This window comes from Leucopleurus acutus (genome assembly GCF_964270905.1).
Source record: "Leucopleurus acutus genome assembly, chromosome: 14".
In the NCBI taxonomy this organism is placed as follows: Eukaryota; Metazoa; Chordata; class Mammalia; order Artiodactyla; family Delphinidae; genus Leucopleurus; species Leucopleurus acutus.
In genome coordinates, this window is record NC_139156.1 from 11,753,893 (window position 1) to 11,780,344 (window position 26,452).

At 55.1% G+C, this 26,452-nt stretch overlaps 1 protein-coding gene across 2 annotated transcripts in view; it reads right to left on the minus strand.

The window, feature by feature from the left end:
- Positions 1–1,919: 1,919 nt before the first annotated feature.
- GRK5 (G protein-coupled receptor kinase 5) overlaps positions 1,920–26,452 on the minus strand; it is a 221,310-nt gene continuing 196,777 nt past the window's right edge. For both annotated transcript variants that reach the window (XM_082854560.1, XM_082854559.1), the window contains 10 exons: positions 21,026–21,089; positions 19,987–20,127; positions 18,215–18,405; positions 15,480–15,517; positions 13,678–13,767; positions 11,778–11,986; positions 7,022–7,159; positions 6,068–6,205; positions 5,348–5,479; positions 1,920–2,584 (listed from right to left, as the gene is read on the minus strand). In XM_082854560.1, coding sequence (XP_082710686.1) covers positions 2,486–2,584; positions 5,348–5,479; positions 6,068–6,205; positions 7,022–7,159; positions 11,778–11,986; positions 13,678–13,767; positions 15,480–15,517; positions 18,215–18,405; positions 19,987–20,127; positions 21,026–21,089 — 1,240 coding nt within the window. In that variant the 3' untranslated portion in view covers positions 1,920–2,485. The remainder of the gene's footprint in view (positions 2,585–5,347; positions 5,480–6,067; positions 6,206–7,021; positions 7,160–11,777; positions 11,987–13,677; positions 13,768–15,479; positions 15,518–18,214; positions 18,406–19,986; positions 20,128–21,025; positions 21,090–26,452) is intronic.

The following is a 26,452-nucleotide window of genomic DNA, read 5'->3' on the forward strand; positions in this document are numbered from 1 at the left end:
GGGGCGCTCAGGGGACAGGTGGCGAGGGTGAAGGAAGACTCCCGTTATCCTGAGAGCCACGCAAAGTCCTGTGCTTCTGTGCTCTCACGATGTAGAAACACACTGAGCAGATGTATGTTTTCTTTCTTGCTTCTTGATGATTCTCTACCGCAAACGGACAGTGCGTTGGCTTTGAGGTGTAAAGAGACTGGTTGCTCCCCACCAGTCCGTTTGGAAAGGTTTGAGTTGCTGTGAATCGGGCAAAATGAATGAAATTTCTGGACAGGAGGGTGGTGGCGTGGACTACTGACTGTCCCAGGAAGATGACTGTCCTTTTCATTGAGGAGGGTCAGTAAGAGCGTGAGGATCTTAAAATACTGGTCAAAGAGCTTTCCACTTCCTCAGCGAACACTGAACACGGCTGTTTGTATTAATCTTGTACTGAGCGCCAGAGAGGTAACGGAAGCAGCCTCGGAGACGAGAGCTGGTCTTGAAGAAAATAATACTGCACATTAAAGGGATCTAAGGGAGGCCCAACTGTTTCTTTTCTTCTCTTTCCTTGTAAAATGACCTCAAAATGGTCAGTTGCAACGGTCAGGCCCCTGTCTAGCCTCAGGACCGAATGGCAAAGTTTGGGGAAGGAGCATGGAAATTGGGACACAGGCTGACACGCTGGCTTCTCTCTCCTCCCTAAAAGCTCAGGCTCCAAAGTTGCCTGGTCACCTAGAGGAATAAGTTTGGGAGGATCACATCAAAAGCCCCACCGATGGCCTAAGGCAGTGGTTCTCACACTCCAGGGTGCATCAGAATGACCTGGCGCGCTTTTTAGAGATACAGATTCCTGGGCCCTACTCCCAGGGAATCCCATTCCGTAGGTTTGGGGGTGGAGCCCAGAATCTGTATTTTAACAGGAGATGCTGCTGCAGGAAGTGCAGGGCCCACGCCGGGAGAAACCCTGGCAGCTGCCCAGTGGCTGAGACCAGGTCTGACTGAGGGTGACCTGGCAAGCAGGGGAGCTGGGAATTCAACTGTTCCCCCCATCCCGGAGGGGAGGCAAAGGCAGATTTGCTCCCTGTCACCTTGTGAAGGCAGCAGGGGGGAGGCTGGCCGCTCCCTGGGGCTGGACAGCCCTGCTCAAAGGGCCTGGGGGCTGCCTTTAGAGACCCTGGTCTGGCAAAGCCACCAAGTTCTCCTGGGGCTACTTGTGCCTGGAGCTTTGAGATGCCCGATGAGAGCTCGCCTCTGCTTCACCTCTCCCGGAAGGGACAGTGAGTTTTTCTTGAGCTTCTGTGGGTGGCCCGGCCTCTCCCATTTGCTTGGAGAGCCAACCTCAGGCATCCATGCCACCTGAGCCAATGAATCTGCGGGGCCCCAGGAAGCTCTCAAGGCCCTCTGACCCCGTAAACACTCAAGGGACATGCCCAGAGATCCTGGGAGAGCCGCCTTCTCCTCTACAAGCCCAAGACCTCCGCTCCCTGATGCTTCTAGGGCTGTAAGCCTTTGGGACTCTTGGGGTTCCATGACTACTCGTTATCGTTGCTACGCGTCTCTTAAAACTAGAATAAAACAATCCCCAAATGCAAGCCTCTTGAAAACATACTGGCTTTAGCAGTCAGAACCTACTCAGAAAGAAAGAGGCCTAGACACCCTTGAGCTGAAGACCCTCAGCTCCACGTACCGGCCGCCTTCCAGAAGGAAGAGGAGGCCAAGGCCAAAGCAACAGTGGCATCGTGCGCCCCCAAAGGAAAAGTGCACATCTTGACGGGGCTGGGCCCAGGCAACTCCATGGACCCCAACGGAAGACATCCTGGCTGGGGGCGAAGTCCCAGTCGGTCTTTGCGCATTTAATTCAGATAGTTACAAGCCAACAGAACGGTGATACCAATGCGAGGGAGGGAAAGGTTATAGAGATGGATACAATCAATCCTTTAAAGGTGAAATGGGAATCATTTTCTACATTTAATAAAAACATTTTCTCATTTGAGGCTCTGGAAGTCTTGAGTCACATTTTTTTTTTTTTACACCCTTCCCCGCCCGCCACCCCCTCTAAAATGTCTTAAAACACATGGCTTAACAGTGGCTGCACAGAAAATATACACCCTCAAAGTCTGACTTTCATTTAAATACAAATATACAAAATGTAAACTGAAACAATAGAGAAATTTACAAAACTTTTCTTTAAAAATAATAAAGACAAAATTCAGTTCTAGTTATGACGCTGTTAAAACACGTGCAAGTTGTATCCAATTGGATTTCTATTGCAATGTTCGACAGAGACACAGCCAATCCACCTTGGCTTGAGGGCCGCCTCCGAACACAGACCTGAGTGGAAATCTCTTTGAGGAACCTGGAGGCTCCCCATCTCGGGGCTGGACGGCCTCCTTCCCCGGCTCCTGGAGGGCTCCCCCGCCTGCCCGCCAGGGCGGAAGCTCCACCGGTCACAAGTCCGCTTCTAAGGAGAAGGGTTCAGGCTGGTCCCACCGTGGGCTTCAGGCCAGAGCTGCAGCTAGCTGCTTCCGGTGGAGTTTGAACTGACATGGTTTGAATTTATGTGATGGTTAAAACTGGTCTTGGAACTGGCTGAACTCTTGGAATTGTTCTGATGCTGGGAGGGGGGTGAGCAGGGAGGAGAGAAAGAGGGAGAGAGAAGGTCAGTCATCGCAGAGTCGAGCCCTGGGGACCTTGCATCACAGGGGCCTCTGAATCTGAACTGGAGGGGAGCTCAGCTGACCGGCTCCCCGCCTTGCTTTCTGCGGCCTTCTGTTCTCCCCCTGCAGACCCAGGTCCGGAGGCCACCCCTTGGGGCAGAGGGCTTTTCCTGATTAACAGACGCCCAAGGCAGAGAGGAGGTGGTCCCTCCTATACTATCTATCTACATGGTTAGGCCTGCAGGCCCAGAGTTAGGCTGCCAGGTTCGAATCCTAAATCCGCCACTTCTTAGCTGAGTGACCTTGAGAAAGTGTCTGACTCCCTCGGTTGCCTGGCCCGTGATGTGGGTTAGGAGCCGCTTCTGCACAGGGCTGTTGGGAGATGGAAACAAGGCTGTGTGTGCGAAGGGCTCTAGCAGGTGCCCGGCTTGGGAACCACGAGCTGCTCGCCCTCAGTATCCCTGGCACCCTCTTGGCACCCCCGTGGGCGCGGGCCCCTCACGTTGCAGAAGAGAGCCGGCGTGTCTGCTCCCCTGGTGGCAGTCGTGGTGCCAGGCACTGTGCTGAGGTCACTGTCCTCCACCTCACTCACCCTGGGCAGCCGGCATCTCCATCCTGATTTTTCATATGGGCAAACAGAGGCTGGGGCAGGGGTTGGGTTCAATACACTGCCACCCAACCGAGAAGGGTCAGGGCTGGATTTGAACCTGGGCCGTTAGCTTCCACAGCAAACGCTTGTCCCAGGATCCCGGGCCGTCCTGGGGGACTCGGCCACTTCGGGGGTGGAGGTCATTTCTTTCTGGAACTTCAATTTTACTTAATGGAAGCATTTGAAAATTTATATATATATATATATATATATATATATATATATATATATATATACACACACACACACACATATATATATATATATATTTTTTTTTTTTTTTTTTTTTTTTGCAGTACGCGGGCCTCTCACTGTTGTGGCCTCTCCCGTTGCGGAGCACAGGCTCCAGAGGCGCAGGCTCAGCGGCCATGGCTCACGGGCCCAGCCACTCCGCGGCATGTGGGATCTTCCCAGACTGGGGCATGAACCCATGTCCCCTGCATCGGCAGGCGGACTCTCAACCACTGCGCCACCAGGGAAGCCCGAAAATTATATTTTTATAGTAGATGATGGATATGAGTATATTATGGAATAGGAGGTGAAACTCACATGAAGTTTTTAGATAAAACCGCAAACTCAGGCCTCAGTCTGCATTTTCTCTCAGTGTGCCTGACCCGTGCTGCCCGCCCTGTTATCCCAGATCCTCCGCAAGGGCTCACTCACTGGCTGTGTGACCTTGGCAAGTTCCTTAACTCCTCTCAGCCTCAGTTTCCTCATCTGTGAAATGGGCTAATGGGAGCACATCCTGGGCTCACACTTCACTAAGATGCCCCAAAGGAGGGATGCAGTTTTGCTTGCTGATGCATCTTAAGTCCTCAGGTAACAGTCTAGAGTGGAGTAGGTGCTCAATACATATTTGTGGAATGAATAGTTGAATGAAGGCCTGGGGTTTTGTGAAGAGTAAATAAGAGATGCCTTCAAAAAGCACCCAGCACAGTGCCTGGCCCACAGTGGAGTGCCACGAACAGCCACCTCTTCCCTGTTATCTAAGCAGGAGGGAGCTGGGATGCCCGGGGCCTGGGTACAGAGCTGCTGCTACTCCCTTGGGGGGAGGAGGAAAGTAAGGAACCAGGGGCCTCCCAGGCCTCAGGATGGGGCCCTGCCTTCTTGAAGGGCCAGGCCAGGAGGCGGCACTATTGTGGCCATCGTCTTGGTGGCAGGGATGAGGTTAGGGGTCTCTCACTCTAGAAAACCTGCCGGGTCCTTCCTGGGCCATTTCTCCCATGTGGCCCACAGCAACCCTTGATCCAGGGACAGGCTCTGAGGGAAGAATACCTTTTCCTGAGGGCCAAAGTCTCCTCTGGCTGCCAGCTGCAGGGCACAGCATCAAACTACAGGAGCCATGAGGTTCTTTGGGGATCACCTCTCCAGCACCAGATCCCCCTGTTCTATGTCAAATCTTTACCTACATAACTTGCGTCGTCTTTACAATGGCTCTCGACTAGGGGCGTTTTGTCCCCAGGGCCATTAGGCAGCATCTGGAGACAATTTTTTTTTTTGAGGGGGTGGTACGCGGGCCTCTCACTGTTGTGGCCTCTCCCGTTGCGGAGCACAGGCTCTGGAAGCGCAGGCTCGGTGGCCATGGCTCACGGGCCCAGCCGATCCGCGGCATGTGGGATCTTCCCGGACCAGGGCACGAACCCGTGTCCCCTGCATCGGCAGGTGGACTCTCAACCACTGCGCCACCAGGGAAGTCCTGGAGACATTTTTGATTGACACACGGCAGTGGGTGCTACTGCCATCTACTGGGCGGAGGCTAGGGATGCTGCTAAGTTCCCTCAACGCATAAGTCCCCGTGACAATGAATTAACCCAAAGCATCAGCAGCACCGAGGCTGAGGAACCCTGACGACCAGTTAACTTTGGGCTGGCCCTGCCCCTTCTGCTCTGGGGACCCCATCAGCCAGTGGGTCTCAAGGCACTTCAGACAGGCTGCCTCTCCCTTCCAGGCTGCTGCTGCCCCCAGTCTCCCCAGCCTGCAAGTTGGTCTCAGTTGTCTGGAAGGCTAAGACCTGGGGGTTCGCAGAGCTGAGGCCAGGACAGCAGGGTTGAGGTGGGAGTGAGGGTCTCACCTGACGCTTGAAGAGCCTCTGGAGCAGCCCTTTCTTTGGCGGTTCCGGAGGGTGGCTTCTGTTCAGGTCCGGCGAGAGGGTACCGTTAGGTCCAAACACATTCAGTTCCTTAAAGCACTCTGTTTCGATCATCTGGAGAAGTGGTCAGAACACGGGTGGTGTCAGGGGCTGCGCTGGGCATCTTGGGTGGACAGGAATCCCAGCAGCCCAGCCCTGGGCGACACTGCCCCGAGCCCGGTCCTGCCAGGCTCTCCGCCCGCCCTCCATCTCACAGGGCAGAGAGCCAGGCAGCAAGGCCCGCCCACCGCCTCTCCCTGACGGCCCTGCAAGCCGCCCTCTCGGAGAAGACAGTAGCCGGCCACGGAGGGCAGCGGCAGGGAAGCGCTCATCGCCCAGCCACGGGACTCACCCCGGCGCTCCGGACCCTCCCCTCCAGCGCGGCAGGCCCGCTGCCCCGTCGCTGCCACCTCACTCGGACCAGCTCGAGCTTGGCCCGCCTCCAGCCCCCGTGCCTCCCGCTGCTGCCCCATTCCTCTCGTTTCCCAGCCACGCTTCTCCAGAGAGCCATCGAGACAGGCCTCCTCTCCCCGCCCAGCCAGCTCCTGACCCAGCACCACACCATGCCCGAGTCTGCCCACAGGGACGCCCACCCAGCTGGCCCTCTTCTGCCCTCGTTGCACCCTCCCCTCGGGGTGAAGCTGAGGGCCTCGTCGTGCTCACCTCGCTTTGCCAAGGGATGGGTACGGAGCCCGTGGAGAACTTGGAGTAGAAGTCGTCGTCTGTGTGGTCCAGGTTGACGCCCTTCACGGTGGAGAACTGCTCGATGTCCAGCACGTCCTTGCAGTACACGGCCCGGGGCTGGGAGGGCAGGGCGCTGGTCACCAGGAGCCCTGCCTGTGGCTCTGGTGGCCCCCAGCCAGGCCCGGATGGTTTTGATGGAGAGCAGCGGGGGTCTCCCAGGGCCACCCCCACTCCGGGAACCCGGGCTGCCCTTCGCTCAGAGGGGCCAAGGGGCCCCCAGCTGGGGTGACGAGAGCTCAGGGCCCCTTCCTGCCATCACTGCCCCGCACAGTATGCAACGGGGCGATGTCCCAGGAGGACCTCCCTGGCCCTTCTCGCATCGGAGGCCAGTCAGGGGTGGTAGGTCAGCACACAGGCTCGGCAGCCACACAGACCTGGGCTGGGGTCCCAGCTGTGTTAGGTACTTTGTTAAAGTTACATATCCCCTGGAGGCCTCAGTTTCCTCACCTGCAAAATGGGGCAGTCGAGGCACCAGGCCACGGGGCTGTCGTCAGTGCTGCTATGGCCCTGGCGCCGTAACCATAGTGATCTCTTTCATCTCACTCATCCACCAAACATGCTCTGGGGCAGCCGTGCGGGGACTCACAGAGACAGACCCGTGCCCTGCCCTCTGGGGATTCTAGGTCAGTGGGGGAGGCCTCCCAGGGGCTCTGGGAGCCTGCGATTCTGGAGATGAGGACTTCATAGAGGTGATGATGCCAGGGTGGGTACAGAGAGACCCCCAGACCGGGCGACACCCTGCTACTGGAAGACGGGGGCCACCCCTTGCCCACAGGTCTCAGCCTCTGAGCCGGGGCCCAGCACAGATGTTCAGTGAAGTCGAAGGTCATAAATCAATGCACAGGCTCAGTCTAGGCTGGGGAGGCTACTTACGTCTGGAATAAAGGGAGGGTCCAACATCCCGGCTTCTAAGCGCTTGAAATTCATGTTCCTGAAGAAGGGGTGTCTCTTGACCTCTGCTGCCCCTTCCTCCTGGCAGCCCAGCCTCTGCTTTGCGTCTTTGGTGAGCAGCTGTGACAGGAGAGCCCCATGAGGACTTGCCCGGGGGGCTTTTCCTCCTGCCCAGAGGCCCGAGGGGCAGAGGGGCTTCGGAGAGCTTGTGGTCGCCTCCCTTTCACACGGTGTCCCCGAGCCCCCCCGAACGCCCCTCCTCTCTCCTCCGCCACCCCAGGCACCCAGCAGACACTGCCTGCTCAGGCCTCGATTCAGGGTGGCCTCCTGAGCCACAGTGTGCTTGGTGGTCCCATGTTCCCAGCATGCTCAGATGCCTGACCCCCAGGAGAGCAGGAATCCTGTCTGCTTCTCCAACCCAGCATGCACTAATGTTTGTTGAATTGGTGTTAACTCTTCTGCTCCAGGTAAGCTACAAAGGGCAAGGGCTGGTCAGTGGGTTCTTTCATTCATTTACTCCGTTCATAAGTACATTGTAGACTTGTACCCAGTAGGTCCCGAGAGAGGATGCTAAGGGTCTGGCCTCAGGAAATTCATGTTCAGAGGACCCATCAAGGCAATGCAGATATGACACCATGGTGGCAGAGGAACAAGAACTGGCTGCCAGCTGAGGCATCGGGAGGTGTCCTGGGGAAGGGGCGTCTGCGACAGGCTTTCAAAGGTGGGAGCAGATATCGGAGGGACCTGTGGCATCATGAGCAGGGCGGCAGGGACACTCAGGGCGTGTTTGGGGAACACCTGTCTTTGAGTCTGAGAGAAGGATGAGGGAGGTGGGTCGGGGGAAGGGGACTGGTTAGGGAGAGTGATGGACGGTCCTGAAGGGCAGGTCCAGAGGTAGGATTTTAATACAGGTGTAGTGGGGAGACAAGGATGGTTGGGGTAGAGGACTGTCCTCATCACAACCAAAAGGCAGGATGGTTAATAGGAGAGGAAGGGGCTGCAGGAGCAGAGACAGGTGGACGGGAGGAAGGTGTGAATGAAAGAGAGGAAGGGGGGAAGGGGAGGGGCAGGCCCCGGCTGAAGATGGGGCAGGGCCGCCACGTGACCGCAGGGCATCAGTCCCTCCCCACAGTCCCAGTGTCCCCACCCCACTGAGCACTGCACCATAGACGCAGCTGGAATCTACTAAGTGTCTGCTTTGAGACTAAAATCAAAGTGGGTGGTCTGCACCTTGGAGGGAGTCCAGCCCTTTCCTTTACCAATACCCTGGCGACCTCTGCATGTGCTCATTTAATCCACATTTATGGCTGCCCTGAGAGCCAGCGGGCAGGAGGGCCTCCTGGGGCCCAGAGTCTGGAGGGGAGGCTTGCTGGGACTGCCCACCCCCCCAAAACTAAGGAATGAAAGGTGGCAGTGGGGCAAGCACCAGGTCACAGCCTTGAAGGGACTAAGCCGTGAGAGAGCCACTCACAATGTCACCCTTTGGTCCACCGACCACCCAAGAGTGTTTTGCCCAGTGGGCTGGTGGCTCGGAGCCTCAGCTGCTCTTCTCCTGGGGCTTTGCTCTGCTCTGAGTAATCCCAAGAGCCTGCAGACCCCAAAGCCTGCAGGGGCTGGCCAGACAGATGGCACAAGTGAGAGCAATAAGGTGAGGGGTGGGCTGGGCTGGGTGGGCCGTGCCAGGATGCCCGTCAGCTCCTGCCAGGCAGGGATGCTGGCCAGTGTCCAGGGCTTCTGCTTTTTTTGAGAAGCCAGAAAATCCAGGTTTTTACGTGAATTTGCCCCATTTAAAAATCTTGGCAAGTAACCCACTATTCACCTCTCTCTAAGACACTATGCAGGCTGAAATAAACACCCATCTACATGCTGCCTGTCTGCAACCTGGGTATCAGGTAGAGAGTTTACACATGTAATATCAGTATAAACCAGAAGTGAGGGGGAGAGATAGTGTGAGCTGAGGTGGATGGGGCAGGCAGAGAGGGCTTCCTGGAGGAGGAAGACTAGCAATGGGCTGGAAGGACCGGAGAGACTGAGAGGGCTACAGGGCCAGTGGGGAAGAACCAGTGCTGGGACTCAGCAGGGGCCTCAGAAAGGTGGGGGCTGAGGTCTGGGCCTAGGTACGACTGGACCCAGGGGACAAGGCAATGAGATACATGCATTTCTGGACACCAGGGGCAGTGAAGAGGGTCTTGTGGCTGCCAAGATGGAATGAGGGACAGAACCTGGGGGCCAGGGACCAGCTTCCTTGCTGTTTGTAGAGAGACTTTCCTCGGCAGGTGGGGCTGGAGCTGCCCCGGGCCTCCATGGTCTCCTTACGGTCAGGCCCTGCTGTGTCCTGAGCTGGTGTCCCTTGGTGGTGGCAGCCTGGCTGCCAGACCAGATGGGCTGTGGTTAAGGGCTCAGAAGAAGCCCAAGACCAGAATTCCAAGACCCCAGGGTAAGGAGGCAGAGGAAGGCCAGAGAGCTCCAAAGGTTCTTCTAGCTGAGAGAGACAGGAGACCTTGGTTTGACACGTACACCTACGGACCCAGGTCTGCCTGGAGCCCCAGGCTCAGATGCCACCTTTCCTTCAGTGGCCACCAGGGGACAGCAGAGGAACAGCAGTGCCCCCGGTCCTGGGGCCCCAAAGCCGGGCGCCAAAGCCGATGACTGTGGGCAGGGAGGGGGCGCTCTGTGCCTCTCTGTCCTCTCAGCACATCCCATGCTGCTGCTGGACGTTTCTCAAGACCTGCTTCTCTGAATTCCCTGACCTAGGACATTTGGTGATGCTGTGACCTCCTTCTTCCCTTGTCCAGTTGGCTCCCTCTGGACAGATACCTGACTGTGACACAACCAAGTATCCTTGGCACCCCCCAGCCCCCGGCTGTCAATCATCCCTAGGACCCCACATTTCCACGTACCTGCCTTTTGCTGCCCTGCTCCTCTTGCCCCCCGACCCCAGCTCTGGCTGCCGTGACTACCTGTTTTCTCGGAGGTCCCCCAGCTACAGGCTGGCCCAGGCCTGTGGTCCGGGCGTGTGTTTGCTTGTGTACACACCACACCTCCCTGTCTCTCACACATGCCAATGGCAGATCTATGGTTCCTCTTCCTTTGGAAGTGGTCAGATGGCAGCTCTAGCCCAAATCCTTCTTCCCATGCCTCTGTGACGTCAGACCGAGGCTGGTAAGAGGAAGCGGTCAGGCAGCAGGCGGACGGCTCCAGGAGGGTGGCCTTCTGGGGGTGGGAACTATGCCAGATGGTTTCTGGGCCCCTAGCAGTGCAGCCTCAGGTTTTCTAGAAGCGGAAACTCTGCTACTTTTCATCAGCTCTCCGGGCCTGCCCTTCTCTGCACTCGAGCCTGGTTTACGCCCATGATTCAGATCTGAGGGTCCGCCGGCCTGTCCGCTGCTCCAGGCGCAGCGCGCTGCAGGGAGAGGAAGGGGATCTGTGGATCCCTGGTGCCCAGAGCCAAGCGCTCAGGCCCCTCCTGTCTCCGAGTGGCTGGTATAAGAGGGCAGCTGCCTGCAGTGGAGGTGCTAGCACAGCTGGGCTAGCACCAGAGGGAGGAGGGCCCTGGGGGGCACAGGTGGGCCTTGGGAGCCTACGAGCCAGGCAGGAAAGGAAGCGGGCCCACCTGGGCCGAGAGGAAGGGCCGCGGTCCAGGGGCGGACTCTCTCCAGCTCCACTTTTTTTTTTTTTTTTTTTTTGCGGTACACGGGCCTCTCACTGTTGTGGCCTCTCCCGTTGTGGAGCACAGGCTCCGGACGCGCAGGCTCAGCGGCCATGGCTCACGGGCCCAGCCGCTCCGCGGCATGTGGGACCTTCCCGGACCGGGGCATGAACCCGTGTCCCCTGCATCGGCAGGCGGACTCTCAACCACTGCGCCACCAGGGAGGCCCCCACTTTTTTTTTCTTTAAGATTTTTTTTTGATGTGGACCATTTCTGAAGTCTTCATTGAATTTGTTACAACATTGTTTCTGTTTCATGTTTTGGTTTTCTGGCCGCGAGGCATGTGGGATCCTAGCTCCCCGACCAGGGATCGAACCCGCACCCCCTGCACCGGCAGGCAAAGTCTTAACCACTGCACCGCCAGGGAAGTCCCCCAGCTCCATTTTTGATGGCTCCTGTCACTCCTTCCTCTATCTGGCTTCCAGCCCCCGAGTCTGGCCCCGTCCACCCAGCCTATGTAAAGGTTATTCCCCGAGTGCGCCCTGCCTGTGGCCAGGTCAAGTTCACTATCCATGGATGCTGTCACACAGGGTCCCAGCAAGTGTGACCAACATTCCATACAGTGGGTAGAAAACTCGAGTATAAGAAACTATCACCACCCCCCACCTGCAGCCCCTGGCCTCAAGCCAGCACCCAGGGGTCCAGAGCTGGAGAGACAGCAGGAGGCCCAAGGTCAAGGGTAGGGGCTGCCTGGATCCCTCTGTGTCTTGGGGGCGAGCCAGGATCAGCCCCTTTCTCCCCATGCTGGCTTCCCCCACAGAGCTGGACGTGAGGGTGTCTCCCATTGTCACGCAGCCCCCTCCCTTATCACAGAGCCGCCCTGCTCCACCCCAGGCTCCCTCCTGGAAGCCTTCACCGCCCGCCCCAGTCCACAGCCTGCTCCTCCAGCCTGGTGGCTTCATCGCCCACACCCTAGCGTGCCCCGATCCTGTCCCCTTCAGCCCATTTGCTGTTCTCGGCTAAGGGCCGGGAGGGGAGCCAGCACTGGACACCAGACCCGGGGCAGCGTCTGGCTCACCGGGAGCTCACCATTTTGCAGATGCACTTGGCCTCCTCGGAGAACTTGTGCGAATATACCTCCTCGGTCTCCAGGACCCGGCGGTCCACCTCCTCCCTCTTCACCTTCTCCTTGCGGCCGCGGAAGGGCGACTGGCCCTCGATCATCTCATAGATGAGGCAGCCCAGACCCCAGTAGTCGGGGCTCAGGCCGTACCTCTGGTTGTTCAGGACCTCTGGAGCTGGGGGCAGAGCAGGGAAGCGAGGAGAGGTGAGAGACAGCTGGTGGCAGGTCAGAGCCCGGGCAGACGGGGCCAGGACTGCGATGTCAACGGGGCCTCGGGACGTCCTGCAGCCAGGAGTGCTGCTGCTGCTCACAGAAGGCCTGGAGCTTGATGGCTCAGACCTCTTCCCTCTGCCAACCCTGGTCTACCAACTGCTGTAAATACCACCTCTTCCTGGGAGCCTGCCCTGGTTGCTCTTTGCTGTGCTCCCAGGACCCTGACTGTGGCTTCAGAAGCCTGACCACAGTGGATGGAAACAACCTGTTCCCTTGATGTCTCCCCCACTAGACTGTGAGCCACCTTATTCCCTGCTGTGCCCGGTGACAGGTACGACGCCTGACACACAGTAGGTGCTGCACACATATTTGTTACAATGAATGGTGTGTCTACCCAAAGTAAAACGATTTTAAATTTAGCTGGAATTCAAATAGCTTCTCTAACATTTTGATAAAATGAATTATAGATTCACCATAGAAATGCAAAAAAGATAGTTTCAGGTCATCAGGCAGGCCACATTCATCCAGGGAGGCAAATGCATCCACACATGTGCTGGTATGCACACAACACTATGTGCTGTGCAGACACTCTGTGCAAGAGGAGAAGACGCAGATGCACAGGCAGACACACACAAAGGTGCACAGATGGACCTATCTATCCCTCACCCATCTATCATGCATCCACCCATTTATCTATCCACCCATCCATCCATCTATCCACCCATTTATTAATCCATCCATCCACCCATCATCCATCCATCTGTCATCTATCTATTTATCTATCTACCTATCATCTGTCCATCCATCTATCCACTCATTTATTAATCCATCCATCCATCCATCATCCATCCGTCATCTATCTATTTATCTATCTACCTGTCATCTGTCCATCCATCCCTCAGCATTCACATGGGTAAACATACTCCCAACATACACACAGATACACACCTCAGAGGTCCTCCAATGTCGTGCAACCTGAAAAGGACCCTCGAGCACCAGAGACCAAGTCTAGAACCCTAAGCATGTGTCGCTGGCAACAGCCCGGTAGAGGAAAACAAGGTTCCCACACCCCCAGAGCTTTCAGGAGTCCTCTACCTCCTGGTGTGAGTGGGCTTATGAGTGGGAGATGTGCAGAAGGAAGCCCAGGGAATATCCCTTATTGGCAGGAGCATTCCAGGGGTCGGTGTAGCTCTGGGGCTCTTCCCCGTAGCTCCCGGGATGATGGTCTCAGAGAAGGCTCAGGGGATGTAGCGCAGGGAGCCCGAGGCCGGTCTCTCCTTAAAATGGTACTTGTGACACAGTAGGTGGGGTGCTCCTCTCCTTTCTGGACCCTTCCTAATGATCTCCCCCCTCTCGAGGTCACCCTGAAAGGCTGTCTGCCAACTCAGCAGACCCCTACTCCACCCACCCCCAGGCAGCTCTGTTTGTCAGCTCTGCCACTGACCTTGGGAGGGGTTTGCCCTCCCAAGAGATGTAGCTGGGGCTAGGGGTGGGAGCTGCAGAGCTCAGTGAAGTCAAGTTGCGCCCTGGTGCCCCAATGCTCCCCGAACCCTGGCTAAGACCTCCCACCTCCCAGCATGACTACTTCTAGTTGCACAAAGAGGCCAGTGGCTCTGAGGGTGGGGCTTGGTGAGAGGCCGCGCCTACACTTACCCATGTAGCCGACAGTGCCCACCCGGCCGCGGATCAGGTCTCCCTCCGGGATCTTCACAGCTAGGCCCAGGTCCGAGATCCTAATGTGGCCTGAGGGAGGACAACAGAGTCAGTAGGTCCCTGGGATGGTCATGTGGACATCTGGTCTACCCTGGGCAGGGCCCCAGACTTGCCATGGGCCCCTGGCATTTCATCTGTCCTAGAAAGAGTGGTACTGAACCTGCCATGGCAGGGTGACTGCAGACCCTTGGGAGAGTCCAGGTGTCAGAGGACAGGGGTAAAGTATTACTTTTTCAGAGAAAAACTTAACGATGAAAAGGATGCCTGGATTTGGTTAGACGATTACAGACCTGCCTCATAAAATGCCCTAATGGGCTTCTTGGAAGGCTGATGTCACAAAGTTTAAAATGCCTTGGCCTGATTCTGGGATTGCTTCATGGGAAAATGTAAGAGTCTCCTGACATTTTGCAACAATTTGCTTAAGGGGAAAAATCATAAAGCAATTTGGGAAGCAACTCCCTGTGCTGCCTTGTTGGTCTTTGGGGGTTGTTTTCTCCCTTTGGAGACACTGCCACCCAGGCTTAGCAGAGACTGTGGGGAGGCATTGGAGCTCCTGGACCAGGACCGACCCCCAAAGGCAGAGACAACGTGTTGCTGAGAGCTCGCCTCAGTGCTGTCTCTCCTAGTGGCCCAGCTGGCAGGGTCGTGGCCTCATCTGACCCTGCAGGGAGGAACACTACCCTCCTTCCCAGCCTGGACCTCAGCAAGGCCCAATGCCAGAGACCCCGCTAGGCTGCAGCTGAGTGGATTCCCCTGGCTCAGTGGCCCCTGACAAAGGCAGGAACGGTAGGGGGCAGGGGAGAGAGCACACAGATTCCAGCCACTGGGCAACAAATCAGTGGTGGGCACAGTTCTGGAACCAGCAAGACCCCCTGCGGGCACTGGGCGCATCCAAAGAGGGGCGGTGGGCCCTGAGCCCTCTACCTGCTCCGCCACACGACAGTATCACAATCAAACCTCTTCGCTTGGTCACGAACAACCTCCCTCCCTCCCTCCCTCTCTCTCTCCCATCAGCCTGGGGCTGCCTGATGTCTGGGGTGTGCTGCCAGGGAGAACTGGTTTCTGGTCTCAACTCCCCACTGATATTGCTGGGTGAGTGACCTTGGCAGGTTGGCTCCTCTGAGCCTCAATCTTATCATCTGTAAAATGGGCACAGGGGTGCTGGCCCTGCCCCCTCTGTAGAGATGAGAAGATCTAGTTAGATAGAAGATGTGACAACCCCTTCCCAGGCACGAGAGGCTGAAGAGTCATGAGGGGCTACCGTGGTGGCTCCTGTTATCTGTGCATGTGCGCGCAAACACACAAGAAAATAACAAGGTGACAGACAAGTAATAACGCCCAACACATTTATAGCTGGCTACAGTTGATAAAGCAACTTCTCCTCAAGCTATCTTGTCAGAACCTCACCACCACCCTCCACCATCTGAAGCAGGCAGGGCAGGACCCACTGTTTCTGTTTCACAAACAAGGAAGATGAGGCGCAGGGAAGCTGTGTGAGAGTTAAGTACTGGCCCAGAGCCTCTGGAATTCTCGACTCCTCACTCACTGCTCGCTCTCTCCCTCTCCTCCCTCTCGGCTGCTTCTTTACCGGGTGGGAGCTTTGTCCACGCCCTCTGCCCTCCCGTGGACCCCGGGTCAGTGTCTCTGAGTCTCCGCTGGGGGAACCCCTGCTCCCTTTGGGTTGCGACGCTCACCTCAGCTGCAGAGCAGGAGAAGGATCCCCGGGCCACTGCCTGACTTACCGTAATCGTCTAACAGGATATTTTCAGGTTTCAAATCTCTGAAAGGGAAAGATCACCAGCAAGTGAGTGTGGCTGTTCTGGGAGGCAAGGGCACACCAGCATCTGGGTGGATCCCCTTGGGCCAACCCGGCCTGAGTGTTTCCTTCCCGACTCTGGGCTCAGGAGGTCTGGTCTCTCTCTGGGTCAAGACAATCTTGTGCTAACCTCTCTCCCTCCAGGAATTTAAAACAAATGCTGCTTTTTGCCATAGGTGCCTTCCTGACCCTGGAGAGTGACTGAAAAGGAAGTTAGGCAAAGGCTAGTCCTGGCACCTGTCCACACACTGATGGCCCCAGGGCTAAGAACACTTCTGGCTGGAGTGGTGACAGACTCCTCCAGGCCTGAGAAGACCCTGAGGTCTCAGGATGCCTTGAAGGCAGAGCAGGGTCTGGGAATGAAAGCAGAGAAGTTATTGAGGACAAAGAACCAGCCGCAGAATTGGGACAGAGGATTGTAAGGGAGAGAACGGTAACCTCCAGTACAAACACCCCCTTTGGGAGGGGGCCCCCAGGAGCCTGGCACATCTCCCAACTCCAGCTGAGCCACAGCCTGGGAGAGAGCACCGCCAGAAGGCACGGCTGTAGACGTAGCCGCCTCCTCCTGTCCCTAACGTCTCTCTTCTCTTTGATGAAATGATCGTGCTCATGTGAAAGGGAACCTCTCCACTCCCACTGGGGGGGAGGGAGGCAGCAGAAGTGTCTGTTTTTATTTTATTAATTAATTAATTAATTTTTGGCCACGTTGGGTCTTCATTGTGCTGCGCGCAGGCTTTCTCTAGTTGCAGCGAGTGGGGGCTACTCTTCGTTGCGGTGCGCGGGCCACTCATTCCAGTGGCTTCTCTTGTTGTGGAGCACGGGCTCTAGAGCGCAGGCTCAGTAGCTGTGGTGCACGGGCTTAGTTGCTCCGCGGCATGTGGGATCTTCCCGGACCAGGGCTCGAACCCGTGTCCCCTGCATTGGCAGGTGGATTCTTAACCATTGCGCCACCAGGGAAGCCCTGGTTTTATTAATAAAAGGTTTTCTCCACGAGTTAAAGAATAACAGGATAGTGTGTGCAACTCAGTTAAGCCATCGGGCAGATGATACATGGCATCTAGATCGAGGATTCGGTTCTCAACCAACTGGCTTTGTTCATCAAATGGGAGGGCAGCTCTCCTCATGGGGAGCAGTTCCTGTGCCCAAATCCAGTGGTGCAGCATCACAAAGTGATAACTGGTGTTTGCATGTAGTTATTTATTACGACATACTTCTGTTGCTGTTGTTAACTTGCATGCTTTTGGTGTGTTAACCATTCCAAATAGGGGCAGGAGTCATCACTGCAATTAATCAGCCCCCACCGACCACCGGGTTGGAAAGACAGCTGGCTAGTGGGCACAAATCCACACCCCCAGAGAGGCTCTGGCAAGTGGTCGGGGCCGGGGAGGCACCATGGTTCCCTTCCTCCATAGAAGAAGGGCTAGAATTTGGAGGGATGACTTTTTTCTTTTTTTAAGAGAAAAGCAATCAAGTGGAGGATTCTTTTTTCAACCCTCAGGGAACATTTTCTGACTCTCTTCCCACTTGAATGAAAACAAAACAAAAGCATAAATTGGGAGATGGTGTGGGGAGAAGGGCGCGTCATCAAGACCATTCCTCTTGCTTTCAAAACCTTCTCGGGCTCCCAAGATAATCTCCGACAAGAGCCCCATGGCAAAGGTCTTCAAACTGGGGTGTGTGTCCCCAGCGGCTGGGGGGCGGGGGTCCCCCACGTGCTGGTGGCTTCAGTTGACAGAAGGAGAGCAGGTTCCTCCCCACTCCTAAATGTGACCATGGCTCTGGAGCCAGTCACCATAGATCCCAATTAGAGGTGGGATCTAGTAATAATAATTATAAGGTCAACTCAACAGAATATATTATCTTAACACTTAGAGCCTTATGGTCAAAGGAAATTTTAAAAAAATCTTACATACATCCACATATTTCAGAGTGGAATGCTAATCGATAACTTTTATGCAAAAAAAATATTACATTATAATAACTATTCTGTCGGGGTAGAGGGGAGTAGAGAAGAAAATGATAGAAAACTCCTCACCATTAAGGAGTTTTCATGCGCTTTTTTAGCTGCACAATGGTGGAAATCAATTTGCTACAGCAATCAGATTCCACTGGATACCTTTAGAAATGTGATGTCACTTTAGCTCCATTTCAAAATATCAATATTAGCCACTCTTTTAACATATGATGGACAATTTCAGATGTCTACATAAAATGTATGAGGGCACACAGATTTTCAAAATTCTGAGAGGAGGTCTGTGAGGAGAGTCTGAGGGCCACCGTGCACAGAACCTGGACACCTGGTCCTAAAAAGCTGGATGGTGTGGGAGGGAACGGGGTCCATTCTGATGCCTGCCGCGGTGGTGATCCTACTAAAGTCTTCCTGGGGTTCGTTCCGGATCAGGCCACCAGGCTCCACTGAGCTTCGCAGGCGCTGGTTGGGAAGGGAACAGTGGCCCAACCTCATCAACTCTTGACGGAACACTTGGCCTCCCTCCCTTACTCGGTTCCTGGGCAGGAGCCTGACTCAAGGGCAATGCCCGGGCCTCGACTCCCAGGGTGGGGTCGAGCGTCCAGTCCAGGGCATGGAAGGGTCAGCCTCACCTGCTCAGACTCAGATGGGGGGACCAGGGTTGCGGGGCACTGGGAGGGGAGCCCGCTCACCTGTAGACGATGTTCTCACGGTGGAGGTCTTCCAGGCCGCACAGGATCTCTGCCGCATAGAACAGGGCACGCTCCTCCTCGAAGCCCGGGTTCCCCATGTTGTAGATGTGGAACTTCAGGTCCCCCCCGTTCATGATGGTCAGTACCAAGCACAGCGCATCCTTGGTCTCGTAGGCGTAGGCCAGGTTGACCTGGGAGCACAAGACAGCCCTGCGGTGGTGTTCCGGGGACCCTCTGACCACGTCCACTCCTCCTCCCGGGCCTTGAAGCTGGGCGGGAGGGCTAGGGTGCAGGAGCTGCAGCAGCTTCACGCCACCCCCTGCGCCCTGACAGCCTCCTGGTGCCCCTGCTGCTGCCCCTCCATCAGATTCAGTGGTTCTAGGTGAGGGGGCAAAGCCGGAAGGGGCAGGCCAGCACCTTTCCGGGGTCCCAACAGGACGGTGTCTGCATTTTTACATCACAAAAGCATGCGTGTGCATCAGGTGGTTAAAACTTCTGCCCCCTTTGGGTATCACCTCGTAAAGCCCAGCCCACTCTGGGGGATGACAGCAGCACCACGTGGATGGCGTGGCCCGCCCTCACGCAGAGCTGGTGGGAGTGAAACTGGGGGCCGTGCACACACCCTCTGACACAGCAATTCCTCCACTAGGAGTCCATCCCACGGACACCCTCACAGAAATATGCCAAAGGGATGCTGAAGGATGGACACGGTAGCCTTATTTGTTGCGGTGGCTTCAAAACCAGGAACAACTTCTATCGTGGGGACAGGCTGCACAGGTCGTGGCCTAGCTCTTCCCTGTGCATCTGGGGAACGGTGCACAGCTTTAAAAAAGAGGTGCAAAAAAAAAAAAAAAAGGTGCAGCTGTTGGTCTGTTGTAGGAAAAGCTCTACAATTTAAGGGGGAAAACACTGCAGCCTAAGATTTGTAGTAAGATCGCGTTGGCTAAAAGTAATAAAATCTGTACATGAATCAAGCACGTCTGGAATGGTTACTTAGAGAGGGAGGCTTTTATGTTTACTTTGCGCCCATCTGTGCTGTTTGACTTTTTACCGGAGCATATATTATTTTTTATAATAACAAGTGGCAGTGACACTGAGAGCTGGCCAAATACCCAAGTCCTCCTCCACATTTCCCAGCCTCCCCTGCGGTTGGCTGGTCCCTGGCCATGACCGGTTCTGGCTGAGGACTGTGGGTGGAAGTGAGGGGTGTCACTGCAGCCGAGGCAGTGCAGAGCCCCCAGCACTCACGCTCCACACTCCCGGGAAGGGTGTGGTTGGAAGATGAAGGAAGGTGGTCTGATCTGATGGGATTTGGGGTGAGAAAAAGGACAGCCTTTGCCATTTTCAGCTACTTCTAGTTGGGGTTGATCTGTTACCGCAGCAGAGCCTAGCCTGGATGCAGTAACACACGAATATAAACCAGATGGGCCTCTCTAGGATCCTGACACTTCGGTCTCCTGTGATGAAACCAGCCTACAGGGGTCTGTGGAAACAAAGCTCCTTGGCTGGGCCCCGCGTGGGCCTCTTTCGTCCACAGAGGCGCTCAGAGAAGCCTGGTCTCATGCCCAGAGGGGAGCCAGGCTAGCTTGGTGACCACTGTCAGCCCCAACTGACCCCCAGATGCCTCGTGATGGAGGGAGTGTCGGGCTCCTTTCTGCAGCCCACCCCCCCTCACTGCATCCCATGCCCTGGGGGATGGGGACCTGTCATACTTAAGGGACAGAAGTCCCAGTCACCAGGAGGGGGCCTGTCCCTGGGGCCCTGACACTCACCACAAACCGACTGTTGACCTTCTCCAGGATCTGCTTCTCATTCAGTGCCATGGACTCCCCTTTCCGCTTTTTGATCCTCTTCTTCTCCAGGCGCTTGCAGGCATACATTTTACCCGTGGCCCGAACCTGGCAGGCACAGACCTGAGGGGCAAGAAAGAAGCCAAGGGCACACGGCACGTGAAACAGGGCCAGTGTGAAGCTCCCTCAAGGCCAGGATGCTGTGTCTCTGGGGCTTGGAGGATGCCTGGCCGTGGACCCACTGCTCCCAGGGCCCTGCCCTTGAGATCTGGCTTTGGCGGCACCTTAGGCAAATCCTAGCCCTTGGAGGTGCAGAATCAGCCACTTACACCAATGTTTAGATGGCTGGCTGAGGCCTAAAGAACTGTTCCTCTCTCAGGGGCAACTAGATCTGCTCTGTCCCAAGCTTCCAGCCAGATGTAGCCATTGATAACTGGGGACTTGCAAGCACCAGCTGCTGGTAGGAGAGGCTTGTTTCGGGGGGGGAGTGATGGGAGACCCCTGCGAACCCTGACTGTATAATTCAGAGGAATGGAAACCAGGGCATTTGGGTCTGGTCTTAGTTCTGCCCCTATTCAGCTGTGTGACCTTGCCTGGGTCACCTAACCATTGTGAACTTCAGCTTTCCTCATCTCTAAAGTGGGAATAACAAGGCTTGGGAAGATCAGATTAAGTACAACAGCGCATACTAACAGCATGGTGTGGCCAGGATGCTTCAGCCCCTCACGCCCTCCCTTCTCCCTCCAAACACAATCAAGAGGGCCCGTTTCTCCTCTCCAGACGTGACTCCTGCCTGAGGCTGGCTCCAGCTCAGCTGCCCTGCCACAGACACCCTCCTTCCTCACCTCAGACACAGCAGACCTTCTCAAGGCCCCGGCCTCACCCTCCTTCTCCATCGGGGGCGCATGACCAAGCCATTCGCTCGGAAGCCACGCTTAGCACACTTCAGGCCAAGCCCGAAGGGACAGAAAAGGTGACAAGAGTCCAGAAACTTTTCATGAATACGTGGATATTCACTTACCTCCCCAAAGCCCCCTTTTCCTAGTACTCGGTACTGCCTGAAAGTGTTTTTGGTTACTGGTTGCCTGGAAAAAAGCAAAAATCCAACATGGGACTTGTAGTATTAAGATGCAGAATCCAGAAGAAACAGACAAGGGCAGCATTGAAAAGAGCCAGCGCCAGGCACAAACGGCCAGACCAGGCCCCGGGGACCCCCTGCAACCATCACTGCAGACGGGACCCTCGAGGACTTGCTCTGGGGCTGGGGCCGGGTGTTCAAATCCCAGGCTGCCGCCCTCAGGACTGCACTGGGAGGGAAGAGCTGAGCGGAGGCTGTTTCACCACACTTTCCCTGTGGTTCCCCCTCTCTCTCCCAAATGCAAATCATGCGGCTAAACTCAGGAGGAAGCTGTGTCCTCAGTGCAGGGAGAGGGGAGGGGGCCAGGAGCCACAGAGGCTTGGTGTCCCACGGAGGCCACAAAGGAAACCGCAGCCCTCCCTCCCACACCTGCAGGCAGGACGGCAGGAGGGCAGGACGGCTGCACCTCCCGTCCTGGGGCGCCCGAGCTCTTCCTTCCTGCAGACCTGCCCCGGGAAGACCCGACCTCCTGTGGGCAGAGACTGCTGGTCCCCAGGTCCAGTCTGGCTACTCTCTCATGGCAGTTCCCAGGCTTCCCGCCACCGAGGGCACTGTGCTATATGTAACCCCCCTGAGCCCCAGAACACGAGGAGATCCTGTCTGCCAAAAGCCGTATTTATGACTAATCCTTTTGTGTCTCCCGACTCCCCATTTTAATTAGCCAAAGCCATTCTTTAAAAAATATTTATTTATTTTTGGCTGTGTTGGGTCTTCACTGCTGCGCAGGGGCTTTCTCTAGTTGCAGCGAGCAGGGGGCTACTCTTCGTTGCGGTGCGCGGGCTTCTCTCATTGCAGAGCATGGGCTCTAGGCACGTGGGCTTCAGTAGTTGTGGCACGCAGGCTCAGTAGTTGTGGCACGCGGGCTCAGTAGTTGTGGCTCGCGGGCTCTAGATTGCAGGCTCAGTAGTTATGGCGTATGGGCTTAGTTGTTCCGCGGCATGTGGGATCTTTCCCGACCAGGGCTCGAACCCGTGTCCCCTGCATTGGCAGGCAGATTCTCAACCACTGTGCCACCAGGGAAGTCCCACCAAAGCCATTTATAATGTCTAATGAGACAAGCCTCTGATCGGGAGCCAAGGATGGGACTTGTGGGATAAATAAGTAAATGGCCATTTAGTTGCAGCAAAGGACTCCACCTTGCAGACAGTGTGTGCTTTTTCATCGCTGGCCTGTTTGGCTAAGGAAAATCAGGTTTTCCCCCTCTTCTTTTCGGCTTTAGTGAGGTATAATTGACAAAGAGTGTACAACTTGATGTTTTGATATATGTATACATTGTGAAATGATTACCCAATCAAGCTAATTAACATTCTGTCACCTCACAAAATTAACATTCCCCCTCCCTCCCTTTTTTCCGTACTTTCTTCCTTCCTTCCTTTCTTCCAAGAACACTCAAGATCTACCCACTTAGCAAATTTTAAGTAAATAATACAGTACCGTTAACTACTGTCCCCATGTTGTAAAGGAGATCCCCAGAACTTATTCATCTTGCATAACTGAAACCTTGTGCCCTGGACCAACATCTCCCATTTCTCCAAGCCCTCCCCACCCCTGACAGCCACCACTCTGCTCTCTACTTCTATGGGTCTGAATATCTTAGATCCCACATGTAAGTGAGGTCATGCAGTACTCGTTTTTTGTGTCTGGCTTATTTCACTTTAGCACAACGACCTCCAGGTCCATCCACGTTGTCATAAATGGCAGGACTTCTTTTTTAGGCTGAGTAATGGTCCATTTATAAACGTTAAATATTTTACTCCTACATTCATTGCAGAATTATTCACAATAGCCAAGACATGGAAACAACCTAAATATTCATCAGTTGATTCATGGATAAGAACAAGCAGCTTTTACGACGTTAAAATTGGTTCTTGGCTCTCTAGGACTTTTTTTTTTTTTTTTTTTTTTGCGGTACGCGGGCCTCTCACTGTTGTGGCCTCTCCTGTTGCGGAGCACAGGTTCCAGACACGCAGGGTCAGCGGCCATGGCTCACGGGCCTAGCTGCTCTGCGGCATGTGGGATCTTCCCGGACCGGGGCACGAACCCGTGTCCCCTGCATCGGCAGGAGGACTCTCAACCACTGCTCCACCGGGGAAGCCCCTCTAGGACTATTTTTGAGCATCCCCCAACCCCACCCCAAGAGTCTTAACCAGGGCGGGGATTGGTGTGAGACTGAATTGGGCCAAAGAACTGGTTTTGCTTGAGAAAGAGCAGTGAGCCTCTGGTCGCCCAGCAGCTGTTGAATGAATCTTCCGTGGAAACTCTTCTCGCTGCTGGGTCCTGAAGAGGATTTGGGATTCCCCAGAAATCACAGCTTCGGCACCACCCTGTTCTCTTAGGACAGCCCTGAAACCTCCGGAGCACTCCCTGGCACGCCTGTCTCGAATTCATGTGCTTCGACTCACTCTCTCTTCTCCGGTGTTTCTTTAGGAAGCGGGGCCCAGGCTGCCCCTGGGCAGAACTCCCCCTTTCTCTGCATCTTACACATGAGTAGCCGGCCTAGAGCAAACCTGCCATGCGCCTGCATCTGCCATGTGGCCCTGGGAAGCGTTTCTTCCAGCTGCCCTCGAAACCACATGAAGGCGTCCAGGCCTAACAGTTTACGATACGCGGAGAACAAACAGTCGGTCGACATTACCGCAGAGCTCCTCTGCTGGGGGAAATGAGTGTAATACAATTTCCGAGGAATTTCTTGGTTAACCTTGGGAGGGAAAAAAAATCCCTTTAATATTTCAACAGTACAGCACCAACAGGCCATGATTCTTTTAGCAAGAAAAAAAAGGGAGGGTGGGGAAGGCGGGGTGCTGTCAGTCATTTAGGGCATTTCTAGGCCAGGGTCCTGCCCTGCTGGCTTCAACAGCTTACCGTCCTCAAAAGGGCATAACTTCTTTGAAGTCAGCATGCAGATTTTAAAAGTCCATTTCTCCATCTCATGTGTTTGGTACTGACAAGTAAACTGAAAGCCAGTGGCCACAGCTAAAGGCTTCCATTGGAACAGGAGTGCTGGGTGGGCTAAGAGTGAAGGACTTGAGTGAGGGACCTGGGCTTCAGGCTCCACCCTTGCCAGGCCATTGCTGTGTGACCCAGGGCCAACCCATCAACCTCTCTGAGCCTTGCATCTTCAGTAAAAGGGTATATGCATCTGAAGGCTTTCTGTAAGCTGCTGAGTGTCAGATGTCATTATTAGAACTCTTGGGATAAAGGACACAGCCCCTTCTGGGGGTCTCTATGGTAACAATCCCCATTGCTTGAAGCAGCTTATACATAGACTCATGTAATCCTCACACCAGCCTCAGGAGGTGAGACTATTACTGTCCTCTTTCTGCAGATGAGAACGCTTAGGCTTTGAGAGGTGAAATGAGATGCCCAAGGTCACGGCTGGTAAGTAGCTGGGTTGGAAGTGGAGTCCAGGAAGCCTGCTGCAGAGCCCACTTTCGGTGTCCTGACTCTGCCACCCCAGGAAGGTGGGGTTGTGTTACACAGCCCAGGGCTCCAGAGTGGCAGGTGGGGCAAGATGAATACCTCCCCACCAGACTGTCCTCCGCAAGGGTCAGCTGCTCCCTCCAATATCAGAAGGGGGAGGAGACGGCAATGGTGATGCCAATGTGCTCAGTGACGACTCATCCCAACAATTACATTCAGCAGTTTACTTCCCAAGGCCCAAAGGCTGGCTTTGTTGATGTGTGCGGTGCTATCTCACCTCACCCTCACCCCATGCCTATAAGGCAGGCAGTGTTATTATCCCCACATTACAGGTGAGGAAACCATGATGTGGAGAGCATCCCTCCCCCAGCCCCTAGGGAGGAGGCAGAGCTGGGACTCAGACCCAGGCTGTGGGCTCCTGGTGGCCCACGTTTGGCTTTTCCATCTCCTGGAGGCATGACGTGCACGGGCAAGGCGGCCAGTGGCAGGCAGTGCACCAACAGAGAAGACCGTCCACTGCTCTCTCTGTCACCCCCATGGGTCAGGGTGGAGAGAGACGTCCCCCAGAGGCTACAGGGCAGGGTGTTTCCTCAGGGCTTCCTGAAGTGGGCAGGGAGTGCTGTGAATTCGGCTTTTCGGGGGTTCATGTCCCACAGGTATGTGTCCTAAGTGTCTGCAGGGGACTTGGCCAGCACAGATGCCGATATACATGCAGGAGCAGAAGGGCTCCTTGCTTTCTGACCACGGCCCAGATACCCAGATGGCAGTGAGTGCCAGGCCCCTGGGGCACAGGAACCTTGGGCAGTGGGAGGGGAAACTCCCACCCTCACCTACCAGCTAACCCAGCATGGATTTAATGTAAGCATTGCCCTCTCCTGCAAATCCTGGGACGCTGTGGTGGGCAGAGCACCGCTCTGGGGGTCCTGGGCCAGGGTCCCCTCCTTGGCTGCACTAATCCCTGCCGGGTGACCCAGCAAGCCACATCCTCCCTGCCTCTCCTTCCTTGTCAGTCACACAGAGGTCACCTCTGCCCAGCCGAGTCATCACCGTGTGTGTGAGAGCACTTTGCAGAGAATAAGGCGGCAAATGGAACACATGAAAAGATGCTCGGTCTCACCCGTGATTAGAGGTGAAGAGATAAACAAGAAGGAAACCCGGCTCTCACGCACGAAGAAGAGTGTTGCTGAATCTGAGGACAAGTGAGCGCCCGGGCACTGGCAGGACTGGGAATCGGGCAGCAGTTTTGGGGGGCAATCTAGCAGTCCCTCACAGCGGAAAACCTTGCCCCTGGAATTCCTCTGCTAGGAATTTCTTTCTTTCTTTCTTTTTTTTTTTCTTTTGTGGTCACGCTGAGTGGCTTGAGGATCTTAGCTCCCCGACCAGGGCTTGAACCCAGACCCTAGCAGTGAAAGCACCGAGTTCTAACCACTGGACCGCCAGGGAATTCCCATCTGCTAGGAATTTCTATGCATGTATTTGCAAAAATAAAGATGTATGTACAAAGTTATTCACTACTTCGGGAAGGCTGCACACAAAATTGAGGGAAACCTCCATGTCCATCAATAGGGGGCTGGGTTACATGAGGGATGCGCAAATCTTTCTAAGAATATGGCAGCTCCCATCATCAGATGAATGGATACAGAAGATGTGGCACATATATACAATGGAATATTACTCAGCCATAAAAAGAAATGAAATTGAGCTATTTGTAATGAGGTGGATAGGCCTAGAGTCTGTCATACAGAGTGAAGTAAGTCAGAAAGAGAAAGACAAATACCGTATGCTAACACATATATATGGAATTTAAGAAAAAAAAATGTCATGAAGAACCTAGGGGTAAGACAGGAATAAAGACACAGACCTACTGGAGAATGGACTTGAGGATATGGG